Raw genomic sequence first — 13822 nt, forward strand, 5'->3', positions numbered from 1 at the left:
TATGACTATATTCCTTTTAATTTTCCCATTTCTGATTGATGTCTTATTCATTCGTTTATACCATTTTTTTAGGCTGCACGAATTAAGCATAGCATCTGCTATAACCTGTGTTAAGATTACGGAGATAGAAATAACAATTACATGCAAATATATCCAATATCATAAACATAATAAATCACACATATAATAACACAAGACACAAAGATTTAACGTGGCTCACCCAATCCTTGGGCTACATCCACCAAATAGCGAGTCCAATATCCTTATTATCCAATGATTACAACCTAATTACAACCTGTAATCCCTTACAGCTCAATGCCGCCACAAGAAGCTACAATCTCATCATACATTATGAGATCGCTAACCCTAAGCCATTTTATACAAGCTTTTTGTCGCTTACAAATTAGGGCTAGAATAAGCCAACCAATAGAAAAATATAACTTTTGACCCCAAGACCCCACAAAGGTCACTGCTCCTTGACCTTACCTAAGGCGTTGCCCCAAGACCACGCAAGGGACGTTGCCCCCAACCCCTAGAGCATGGGGGCGCTGCCCCCAAACCCCCGTAGTAAAATATGGATGGAAACCACACTGAATGAAGTGGGTGAAAAATTAACCTACAAGTCTAAGTAGGCCCCACATCACAATAATATCTCACTTGGAGACTGGTCAGACTCCACAACAATAACCTCCCACTTGGAGACTAATCATAGCACCACTCCTTGTAGCTCCCATTGGAATGTAAAACCACCCCAGACTTTATTGTTTTCTCATTCAGTTCAATCTAGAAGACTAACTGAAGCTGAAGAGGAGTTCAGTTTCTCCCTTGTCACTACCTTTGTAAACATATATGCAGAATTATCATCTATATGGATCTTCTCCACCTTTAACTATTCATCATCCAAACCTGACTGAATGAAATGGTACTCAAATTGTATGCGTTTTGTCTTTGAATGTAGAGCAGAAATATTTTCATGATGAATGGCACTCTGGCAATCTATAAACAAATAATTGTTCATCTATGGGTGCCCCAACTCTTCCATGAAGATTTGAAGCCATATCATCTCCTTAGTTGCCTCTATAGCAGCAACATACTATGCGTCTGTAGTAGATAAAGCATTCACCTTCTGTAACCAAGAAATTCAACTCACTATTGCCACCAACAATAAATACATATCTTATAGAGCTCCGCCTGGTATCTAGATCCCCTACCAAATCTAAGTCAACATAGCCTTGTAAATCAATAGTAGAGCCCCCAAAATATAAACAATTACTAGATGTTCCTCTCAAATATCTGAGAATCCATTTGACTGCATTCCAATGTTCAATCCCAAGATGACTCATATACCTACTAACAACTCTCACTGCATGTGCAATATCTAGCCTAGTACATACCATGGCATACATCAAGCTCCCTACAGCTGAAGCATAATATACCTTGGATACCTTCTCCTTCTCTTCTTATGTCTTTGGACGCATCTCCTTGGTTAATTTCAAATGACCAGCCAAAGGTATGCTGACAACTTTGGCATCCTCCATAAAGAAACGTTGCAACACCTTCTCAATATAATCAACCCGAGATAATGTCATTTTTTTGTTCTTTCTATCTCTGCAAATTTTCATACCAAGGATTTGTTTTGTTGCACCCAAATCCTTCAGAAAAAATGAATGTGCTAACTGATGTTTTAACCCCTTAATGTGATCCATGTTAGACCCAGCTACAAGCATATCATCAACATATAAAAATGAAATAATGTAGTTATCATCATCCAACCTCTTAAAATAAACACAATGATTTGAATGACACCTAATGTATCAATGCTCATGCATAAAATCATCAAATTTAAGATACCACTATTGAGGTGTTTGCTTAAAGCCATATAAACATTTCTTCAATCTGCACACTAAATTCTCCTTGTCTTTAACCTCAAATCCCTGTGGTTGTATTTTATATATTTCTTCATCCAAATCACCATGAAGAAAAGTTGTTTTAACATCAAGTTACTCTAAATGCAAATCTTCAGTAGCCACAATACTTAACACAATGCAAATAGGAGTCATTTTAACAACATGAGAAAATATCTCATCAAAATCAATGCCCTTTTCTATGCAAATCCTTTTACAACTAACCTAACTTTAAATCTTTTCTTGCCTCCATCCTCTTCTTTAAAAATATAAACCCATTTATTCTGTAAAACTCTTTTACCTGCAAGCAACTTACATTAATCCCAAGTCTGATTTTTCATCAAGGAATCCATTTCATTTGTCATTGAAGACTCCTACTGAAGCTTTGTATCCACCTGCACAGCTTCATCATACATTCAGGTTCACCAACATCTGTTAATAAAATAGAAAACAGAGAGGGAGAAAATATTTTTGGATGTCTACTTAGCCTTGTTGATCGTCTAACTTCACTGGGGTGTGTTGTATTTGTTGTTGTGGTTGTCGTAGAACATGAGGGACTATTGGAACATCATCCTGTTGAGCATCATCCAGCACAATATTATCATTTTCTTTTTTCTCATATTGTTGCGATAGATCTTTGTACAACACTTTCTCATTGAATATGACATCCTTGCTTCTTACAATTTTATGATTTTCAAAATCCCAAAGCTTATAATCAAATTCATCAATGTCATATCTAACAAATACACATTTCTTTGACTTAGCTTCCAGCTTGGTTCTATTTTTAGAATCTATATGTGCAAATGCTTCACAACCAAAGTATCTGAGAAAAGAATAACTTATCTTCTTACTAGTTCATGCTTCCTTTGGAACACCACAGCCCAAAGGAGTAGAGGGGCCTCTATTGATCAAATATATAGCAGTATTAACAGCCTCCACCCACGTATTAAAAGGCAGCCCAACATATAACCTCATGCTCCTTGCATGCTCCATTATTGTCTTATTGATGCATTCAGCCACTTCATTTTCTTGTGGAGTCCTTGGAAATGTTTTCTACCTACGAATACCATTAATCGAACAATAATCTTCAACTTCATTGTTGCAATACTCACCATCATTATCAAATCTGAGACATTTTAATATTTTACTAGTCTCATTCTCAACCAAGCATTTCCATTTCTTCTAAGTTTGAAATACATTAATTTTTTGTCCAAGGAAATAAACCCATACCTTTCTAGTTGCATCATCAGTGAATGTAACATAATAATGAGAGCCACCAATTGAAGATACCTAAGTTGGTCCTGATACATCTGTATGCACAAGCTCTAATTTCTCATTTTTTTTCCTTCCCACTCTTCACAAAATTTACTCTCTTTTGTTTTCCATACACACAACTTTCACATAAATCCATATTGACACATATCACACCAAGTAAAACTTTCTTTGAATGAAATAACTTAACACCTTTCTCGCTCATGTGCCCAAGTCTATCATGCCATAATGTTGTTTCAAAATCTACGGCAAATATTTTTTCTCCCTGCTCAACTGCAGCAATTGTCCCTGAACATTCATTTTTCTCTAAAACAATTAAAATAGAAGGAATAGTATAATCTATACAAAGATATAAGGTGCCTACTTTCACACCTTTTGCTACTACCAAGGAACCTTTTAAAACCTTCCAATTTTTATCATTAAAAGTAATTGTGCAACCCTCATTGCCCATTTGCCCTGCTGAAATTTAATTCATACTCAGCCTTGGAACAAGTCTTACCTCTTATAGTAGCCAATGATTCTCATTCTACAACTTAATCTTAATTTTTCCCTTTCCAACAATTTAACACGATTCATTATCCTCCAAATAAACAAGCCCAAAATCCCCTTGGACATAATCAAGAAAATAACCTCTATGGGGAGTAGCATGAAATAAAGCTCCTAAATCTAAAACCCATGAATCATCAACACTTGCTAAAGAAAAAAGCAAAACATCCTCTTCGGATTTGTCACTTACCACATATGCCTCCTTGTTCCCTTCTTGTTTGTCTCGTTCAATGTTCTTTCAAGTCCAAGAATCTTTCTTCTTATGCCCTGGTCTCCCACAGTATCAACAATCTCTTGGTCCTCTGGATTGAGACCTCTTCCCCTTTGATTTTTCTCTTGATTTCTCACAATTTCCAAAATTGTTTCCTCTCTCATTTGTTTTGCCTCTACTTTCTGCATTCAAAACACTTCTTGATGTAAATCCACCTAAGCTTTTCCTACGAGTTTCCTCACTCAGAATAACACCAATCACTTCATCAAATTTTAGAGTATTAGATCCAGAAACATAATTACTCACAAACATTACCAAGCCATTCTAGCTTTCATGCAACAAACACAAAATCAAGATAGCCCTAATTTCTTCATTAAAATTAACATTTACATAAGATAATTGGTTGGTAGCCATATTGAACTCAATTAAATGATCAGCAACAGATCAACCTACTGCCATCTTCATATTAAATAAACACTTAATAAGAAATATCTTGTTTAAAGCAGAGGGCTTTTCATACAACTTCGCTAGGGTTTGCATCAACTCTTCCATTGTCGTAGCTTTCATAATATTAAATGCCACCAAATTGAACCAGGCATAATTGAATACTTCCAAGTGCCTCTATATACAAAACATCTCATTCCTCATCCTCCACTGTTGTCGGTTTCTTGGATTTTTCTTGCAATAGCCACCATAAGTCCTTCTAATAAAGATAGTCCTCCTTTTGCATTTTCCATAACTAAAAGTTGTGCGCATTAAACTTCTCTACCTTCAGCTTACCCTCGTCTACCATCACTCCTACTCAACCATGAGACCTTCCTGTAGAGGATAACTGAAAACAACCTTGCTCTGATGCCACTTTTTACAATTAACAAGACAGAAATAACAATTACAAGTAAATATAACCAATATCATAAAAATAATAAATCACATAAAAGAGAACACGAGACAAAGATTTAACGTGGTTCACCCAATCCCTCGGCTACATCCACCAAATAGCAAGTCCAATATTCTTATTATCCAGTGATTACAACTTGATTACAATTTGAAATCCCTTACAACTCAATACCGCTACAAGAAGCTACGATCTCATCATACACTATGAAATCCCTAACCCTAAGCCATTTTATACAATTTTTTTGTCGCTTACAAATTAGGGCTAGAATAAGTCGACAAATAGAAAAATATAACTTTCCACGCCTTTTACAATAGTAAATTTATTTTTGGCTTCGGGGGCAGACCCCATCCTGTACTGCAACAGGGAGCGTGCCTAGGGCCGCTAGCCCATGGGCCCTGCAAGGGAAATTGTCCCAAGACCCCACAAGGGGCATTGCCCCTTGACCCCTCGAGCATGGGGGCGCTACCCCCAAACCCCCATTGTAAAATCTAGGGGGAAACTTCACCAAATGAAGTGGGGAAAAAATTAACCTCCAAGTCTAATTAGGCTCCACATCACAACAACCTGCAGTATGCCTGGTAAACTTCTTAACATGACCAGTGAACTCGGTGCGACACATCCTCTATCTACCACATGGTTGGGGGAAGACTAAACCTCATGACCTCATGTTTAAACACAGGAAATTATTGCCAATCAAGCTAGGCTCCTAGCCCTCCTCTTTCTATACCTTCAATTGGGATGGAATTGCGCACTTTCTTTTGCAAGGGATAACTCTATTCATGGGCGTCGCTGAAACATGGTTAAATCATTTCATATTCTCTTAATCGGAGTCCATTGGGATTTGCGATCTTAGAATTATTTTATAACTAACCTAGTCAGCCTCCTTTGGAATTCGCTCCTTGGGCATTATTTCATATTAATCCTAGTCAGCCTCGTCTGGAATGTTATTTTTAATATGAGTTGGTGCCGAAGTTTATTTATTTATTAAGACACTGATTTTGTATTAATTAAGGGCTGCTAACCCTAGTTTGGCAGGGGCATGCCAAAGGGCTAATTCTTTAGCTCTGGAGGTGCATTACTCCTAATAGATGTTTCTATGTCTTGGTCTGTTGGACAATTGAGATCATGTTGATTTCTATTCAATATATCCCTGCTGTCCTTGGCACACTAGTAACAAATAAAAGAAGTTTACAGACCTGTACTTGATTTTCTTATCATTCAGTTTTACCAGAATTCATCATATGTTTGGGGTGTGTGTTAAAGGGTGTTAAAGTGTTTGTAGTTGATGATTGGGTGTTTTCCAAGCGCTGCATTCACATTTTGTAATAAGCTCCAGATGTTTTCAGACCTGCTCTGGCTTGTTAGTGTTGAATTCTTGATAGCTGTGAGATAGATCTTACCTATGTTGTTTGACTCTGCATTTTCGGTTCCATTTGATGTCCTCTGTTCTCATATTCGATTTCCTTATGATGATGCTGAGTGAAGTCTCTGTTCTTTTGCTCCTGTTTACAATTGGAGACCTGTGCATTTTCCTTTATTTCTGAATGAGCATTGTGAATGTGGCATTGTGTGATAACGGCTTCATGCTCTGTTGGCATTGGGTTCCACTTTATTATTTTGTTTGTATTCTACCTACTTGGACTCCACAAGAATGCTGATATGGTGTCATTGCTGCTGGTATTGCTTTATTTTCTACCATTTTGTATCGCGACAAAATGATTAATGGTTGCTTTAATATTGTCAATGGTTTCCTTTCTCCACCATTTCATATCTTCAACGGCAACTTTGTTTATGTCAGTTCAATTATGAGACGACCGTTCACACTTGTAACTACATTTTTGTATAATCTTGTATTATCCATTTGGTTGTATCTGCTACATTCACATAAGAGAATTCATTTTCTTATTTTGGTTCTTTGTATTACAGAGACATATGTGAAGTTAAAGATTTTTCTGAAATTTGAAGAATATCATTGTATTGTGAATATTTCTCTATTCTGTGTATGAGCAGCTATTGTGCTCTATCCAAGTCCCATACACGTATAGCAATGTCACAATATATGTATGTGTATCATGATTTCTTAGCAGTGATACACTGTTGTTTATTATCAACTCTGACCAATGAGTGATCATTGAGTATTGAAGACATTGAAAGGGGTGGAGATTTTGTTATTTGTTTTGCAATTCTAATAAAGGATCTGTCTTTCAGTGGGCTGGGTTGTTGTCCTCGGTGAGGAGGGTTTTTCCCAGGATAACTACTTGCATTATCTGATTGTTTTTAAATTGTGATTTTCATTTTTTTATTATATTATATTCCCGGTTCATAAAATTTAACAGTGCGAAGCCAATAACAATGTCTACAGGCCTGCAATTCTGATTATTGTTAACATATCTGATGAACTCTTCTTTCAGAGTGATTTAGTACAGTTTGAGCATGCTTATGAAAAGATATTCCGGCCTATTATATTTGGGGTGTGTTGAGTGTGTTTAGAACTTTGGGGTGCCTAATTTCAGGGATTTGAGAGCTTCTTTGGCAGTGTTTTGACTAGTTAATCAACAGAACAGTAGCAAGAAATTGTAATCAGATCTACACCAGCTTGTCCTTCATCCTTTATATAAGGTATATGGTGGTTGCTTCATATATAGGACCTTGTTCATGCCATTTGGTATTACTCTGAAATGTTTCAGCAGATCCATTTACATCAGCACGTATATTCAGCTGCTAACCTTCTTATTTGAGGTTTACGATGCATCTGTGCTAACATAATGCTTTGGATGGTCATACTGCCGAAAGCTATTATTTTCATGCATTCTAAATTATAACACTACATGCTAGTACTGCCTGTGAGTTGTTCCTAATTATTGCTAACATATTTGCCCCATTATATGAGTGGTATTATTGTTATCACTACCATTGCACAAGTAGAATAGTTGTTGTTCATGTTTGTACTTGTTCATCATTAGATAAGTTGGAGGTATTTTTAATTTTCAGAACCGTGTCAGATTTCCCACTGAATAAATCAATGTTCACTTATTTTAGAACTGCAAATGTATCCACTGAAGAAGTGGTATGGGTTGGCTTGCCAACTGATGCTTTTCCTTCAGTTGCTACCTTTGGTTTAATTGTAGTCCTAAACAACATATGCACTCACCTTGCCTATTCTAGGATTTGGATGATCAAAAGGTGCAAGGGAAATTAATTTAAATCTCTATTTCAGTTGATAATACTTTCAAAATAAAATTAGGGGCATATATTACAGCTCCCTTGTTCTTTAACATAACGAATTTTGATTAAATCTTTGCACACAGGGTCTCTTCAAATATTCTCTTGATTTTTCCCTTTTTTAGCCCGTGTTAGGTTCTCTCTTTAAAACACACACACGCTTATACATGGGGGTGTGTGTCACATTTCTTCTTTGTAAACTACACCTTATTTGTACGAAGTCATGTTGCATGGCATTTCTAGGTCTGGGATACATAATCAATCTGGGACAGCATGGAGCAGATCTTAAAAATTCAAAGTTCCGAACACATAAACTTTAATCATTCTAAAATATTTCATGTAAAATAAATAAATCAAGAATATCTCTCCACAAAAGTGCATGGTATGTTTATAATGAATAGTTAAGGAGATAAAAGAACGCAATCATGTAGACTTAGTAACTACAGAGGTTCCTGATATTGGCAGAAGAAATAGAAGAATTCAACTATGATGTTCACAATCAATATAATAATATCGTTACTCTTTACAACTAAAAAAATCCCGACCAGTATTCCAACTTGTTATCTTGATGAACTAGGATCAGCACCTTTCCAAGTCCAGACCACAATGAGAATAAAAGTGTAAGAGTATATGGTCCCTTCCAGTAATAAATTGTTTGGAAAGCATCAAAACATGTCAAATAAACAGTTGTATACAACTCCCTGATGTGCCTTTGGGGCTAATTATAGATTTTGTAGAAAACCATTGTATTCAGCATCAAGCAGGGTGATCTGAATTTTCTGTTGTCAAGCCATGAGTTTCATTAGTGTGAGCAATGTATTTATTCAAGGGTGACTTGTCATAAACTATACAAGCTCCTTTCTTTCTCTTTCCTTCCTCTTAAAGTTCGCAGCTATAAATGAAGAGATGGTTGTAAAAATTATGGGTGGCTGTGCAAATGATTGAATAGGATAATTATAGGGTGTATTTAGCATTTCATAAAGGAAGCAAGAGGGATTGTATATACCATATGTCACCTGCCATCCCCATGTCATGGAAATATGGCTAGGGATGGAGACACATCCCTGTGTTATCTCTGGCATGAACAGAAACCTGTCAATTATTTAAGTTGCCTTTCTTCTAAACTGTATTCACAATGCATACAACTGACAACAGGGAAGAAAAGGGAATCTCATCATGAAATGCTTACTTTACAGTTTTATCCAGACCAGGAATGCCAGAATATTAGCGGGTAAGTCTACAATCACTAAAACAATCTGCAATTTCTATTTATATCAAATGCAAAAGCAAAACCATCAAAAAGGACTGGACAGTGTGTTAGTCTACTCTTTTTATTTTCAGTGTAACACAAGGACTTGCACCCCCCTCCCAAATCCCGAGACGTCCCCGCACCGGGCACTTGCATACCCAAGTACCCCCACCTCCATCATTCCACAACCATGCTGCTGCTGGAATAGGTACTTAAATTTCTATTTGAACTTTGGTTTTGATTGTTATTATTGGGTCTATAATATGTTACTATGTTGAATGTTCAATGGTTCTAGTTCATGTTGCAATTTTGCTATGTTCAAGTATTTTAATTTGGTATGTTCTATTGAAACTTCATTTCATAACATGCATTTCAAGTTCTATATATATACTATACAACACCCCTCCCTGCTCTGTCCTCCCTTTGCTGCCATCCCCTGGCAGTCCCAAAAATAAGGTCCATTTTCCCGTCCCAGAAACTCGTCCCAACATACCCCAGTTGGTGTAATATTGCTATTTTTCACTTTCGTAAATATGTGAAATGCCTCCTTGGGGATGCAGCTTTACAACCATGGGTCCCCCGCACAAATTAATCTTGTAGGTTTAATTAAAACATATTCATTTCATTTCAACTTTTCTAATTCAAACTTCAATCTAGAAAAGCTTCCATGAGGTTGGGAAAGTAATTGCTATAAGTCCACCCAAGCTGGAACAGCCTATTGAAATATGATTTTGAGAATTTCGCCAAAGATCTTTATATGAACGTTTTAATATACATTTCTCCGTCAAAAAATGGAAATAAAAGAGTTAAAATTGCGAATGATAGCACAATATGTGATACCAGTTATCCAATGACTGCCTCGAAAGAAAGAGATAAAAAAAATTAAATACGAAAGCCATATTAACACTAAATTCTCGTATAAACATTCATGGCAAAACCAACAAATTACAGATTTTTTAATTTGACCCTAAGAGTTTAAGGCTTTAAAAAGCCAATTAAAAAACTTGGACAAGAAGATGTCAAACTTTGGTGTAGCCATGGGAGATGCAAATCCCAGGCAACAACAAAATTTATTGTCCATGAATGATGACTAACAAGACGAATTTAAATAAATGAATCTATCAAGCAGAAAGATAAAAAGAAAAGGCAAGCTGTGTGTACCGGAAGGCTTTCGAGCGCACCGGGAGGCTCGCAGACGTTACGAAAAAGATGCATGACTCCTCTGATTTCTTCAACCCTAGGGTTTCCTGATGAAAAATTCACCGCCTTGGTTGCCCCTGACGCTTTCAATTCTTCCCTGCGACTCACATTCAGCCCTCCGAGAATATCCTCAATTGCACTATTGCTCGTCGATTCCGTCATCGTGTCCCTGCCGCCTCTACAAACAAGATCCTCTTCTGCTGTATATATTTTTACACTGAACATATTCCTGCTCCTGCTTCTGCTTTTGCAGTGTCTCTTTCCACGTCTTTCCTCCTCTCTCCTTCCTCTTCAAGTCTGCAGCTGCATAGGTATACATGGTTTTAATAATTACGTGTTTCTGAATTCAACTGCGTAGAAATTTTTATTTGCATCAAATTTGCTCAAATTCCATGATCAATTATCAGCCGGATAAGAGAGCTCTAGAAAGAAAATAAAACAAATAACAGGTTCTCGATTGCAAATGAAAACAAGTTAAAAAGGGAAGAGGGGTGGATATGAGAACGGATAAATTTCAATTTCAATCTGAAAACATGAACGCACAGAAAGGGCAAAGCAAAGACCTCTTTTGAACAGGTTAAAGGCCAAATGATCTAAGTGGACATTGATAGCGAGATTGCTTTCCAAAGAAGAATTGATTTGGGAAAGTGGTGATACCTGGGATGGAAGCGAAGGAGAGGAGCCGTAGCTAAGTGAACGTCTGCAATGGCTGACTGTCAAGTCGCCTGGACGAGGTACTATCATCTCAGCATTTACTGCCAAAAAATATTATGGACAGAAGAACGTACAGAGCAAAAGACCCGTATAAAAATCTTCGTTTAAGGGCGGTGCTTGTTTTTTTTTTTCCAAATTTGTCTCCGCCGTTTTTTTCTTTATGTATGGATTGTGGAAATTTACTTATCTTAATTCTTTTCTAAAAGCGGTGTGATGATAGGTACTTGATTTGAAAGTACAATTGAACAAGGTAGTTTATAAAAATGTATGTCTACAAATATGTATCATTATAAAAAGTAGTTTATTAATAGTACTATCAAATAGAATTTGTCATAGATTTTTGTAGGCACACTAAAAGTATTTCAATTTTTAAAACTTTTAAATCGCCACTAATGATAAACTTTCACTAATGCATTCCTTGATTCTAAAAAAGTCTCTCTAAAGAATTGAATTGTTACTGAATTCAGATATGCAAATGTGAAAGCAAATGGAAATCAAAATTCATTTTTCCGCCATGGAGAAGCACTTCTTAAATTTTTCGCAATGGAGTAGTCAACTTGGGATTTTCCACCAAAGGGAAAAGCATAGTGGAAAACCCATTTTCCGTTGCGCCTTTCGTAGTCATTTTCAGATTTTTCATTAGAGAAGCAAATGTTTCATTTTCCACCAACGGGAAAAGCGTAGTGGAAAACTCATTTTTTGCTACCCCTTTCGCAGTCATTTTCAGATTTTCCATTGGAGAAGCAAATGTTTCATTTTCCGCTACACCTTTCGCAGTCAAAGTTCAATTTTCCATATGAGGAGAAAAAAGGCAAATCTCAATCCAAAATGAAGATATATGAGGTCCAGTATCAAGATCACTTCAGAAAAGTAATTTATGAATCAATCTTTGTCAAAATTGTGCCCACTACATGGAAGTGGAAAATTGAAGATTGGGTGCGTTTTTCGCACTCAAAAATGGAATTTCCACCAAGCATCAAATCCACATTAGAGAGATGGAAAAGAGCTCTTAATTGATTAAACAAAGAATGGTAATCTCATAATGATTTATTGCTTGAAGATTTGGACATCAACATGACATTAAATATGAAGTGGAAAAGTCATTTTCTGTTATGCCTTTCGTAGTCAGTTTGGAGTTTTCCACAAAGGGAGAAGACAAAAGCCAAATTTTCACAAAGGATGAATTAGAGTGTTTCATAACCACTGACCTAATATCAAAGAAGAAGTATTGCTTGTTAATTATTTTCAAAGTGTAGCTGTTACAAGAATGTATGAATTTCACCTACAATAGAGAAGTGGAAAACTGAGAACTTGGTACGCTTTTCAACTTTCATTTGAGATTTTTTGCCATAAGCATTCTAGAGAATCACTTCCAAAATTCAGCAAGGAATAAACATGGTAAGCATGGAAGATAACATAGTGGCAAATTGAAGACATCTAGGTTACATAGAATGTGAAAAAAGAATGGCTGGAAATTTTATTTTATCAAATTCTGATTTTGTAACAATCATATAAAGCAAAATTCAGTAGCTCATATCTTTTGACTTAGTGATTATTTTTCTGATCGCTCCGGTCAGAATGAAGATAATTAAGTTTGGAAAAACATATCCAAAGATGAGCTCGATCCAATGGTGGAATCAAAAGATATGCCCCTTGAAACATGACCCATTTTTACCTGGCAGCAGTATTTATTTTGTTGTCCGCTCAACAAAGGAAATATTTTGATATTGATTTAACATATTTAAATGTCAATTGTTAAAATATAATTTGAATATGTTAATATATATCATTATTAACTTTAAAAGTTAATAAGCATATCAGTTTTCAAAAGGAAAAATATGAGAAGTCAAAGAGACAAGATCGGTTACAGAACTAAAAAGTCACTGGAAGAAACCAAATGGTTGCTGGAGAATTTATTTATTGTAAAACCTTTTTGTTATGAAGGGTTCTTCTTTTTTGCAAGAGTAGGTATTGTTGTAGTAGAAGGGAGACAATAGTTTATTTTATGCATTTCATTTCATGCATTGATTTCTATAAAAGATTTGGCTAGAGTTGCAAGCAAATAAAAATCAGAGTATTGTATTTGTTGTGTTCAAAACAAAGAAGAGTTTTGCTTCAAATCAAAGGATTTGGGTTTTTTTTTTTATTTTTTTTTTAATATATTCAATCAGAGCATTATTGTATTCAGTTTTGGACATTATCTTGCATCTTATGTCAAATAATGAATGTGTTGTAGATCAGAACATTTGCACGTATTCCTATTGCAGAAATCTGAATATTAAGTCTTCATTTCTTCATTGCATTCACATAATCTACATTCATTGCATTACCAATGTCAAGAAGTCATAGGAATTGTGGGTTCTTGGTATTGGCTAGGTGTAGAACTAAAGTCTACATGAATTATTTCTATTTAGGACTGGCTTGGTTTTCCTCTTCTGTTCTCGGGTTAAGAACGTACCCAATTAGTTTAGGAACAAACAAATTCATTGAATATCATTGATAAGGGAGTTGTACCTTTCAATTCAGAGGAAATCTATCAACCTCATGATAGATTATCCAATTGTTGGTATCAAATTGTTTCTCACAGGTTCAGGCATTTAAGAGTT

The 13822-nt window shown here is 35.9% G+C and overlaps 1 protein-coding gene across 2 annotated transcripts in view; it reads right to left on the reverse strand.

The window, feature by feature from the left end:
* LOC149567578 (BRAP2 RING ZnF UBP domain-containing protein 2-like) overlaps positions 1-11371 on the reverse strand; it is a 63268-nt gene extending 51897 nt beyond the window's left edge. The window contains exons 1-2 of one of the 2 annotated variants that reach the window (XM_089820818.1): positions 11160-11371; positions 10464-10805 (exon numbers count right to left, since the gene is read on the reverse strand). In XM_089820818.1, coding sequence (XP_089676944.1) covers positions 10464-10727 — 264 coding nt within the window. In that variant the 5' untranslated portion in view covers positions 10728-10805; positions 11160-11371. Of the gene's footprint in view, positions 1-10463; positions 10806-11065 lie in introns of both variants that reach the window. The other variant, XM_089820817.1, reaches the window with a different exon arrangement.
* Between the last annotated feature and the right edge of the window lie 2451 nt (positions 11372-13822).

The sequence above is a fragment of the Cupressus sempervirens genome, chromosome 3 (genome assembly GCF_028749045.1).
Source record: "Cupressus sempervirens isolate cs-2001-9-10 chromosome 3, ASM2874904v1, whole genome shotgun sequence".
In the NCBI taxonomy this organism is placed as follows: domain Eukaryota; kingdom Viridiplantae; phylum Streptophyta; class Pinopsida; order Cupressales; family Cupressaceae; genus Cupressus; species Cupressus sempervirens.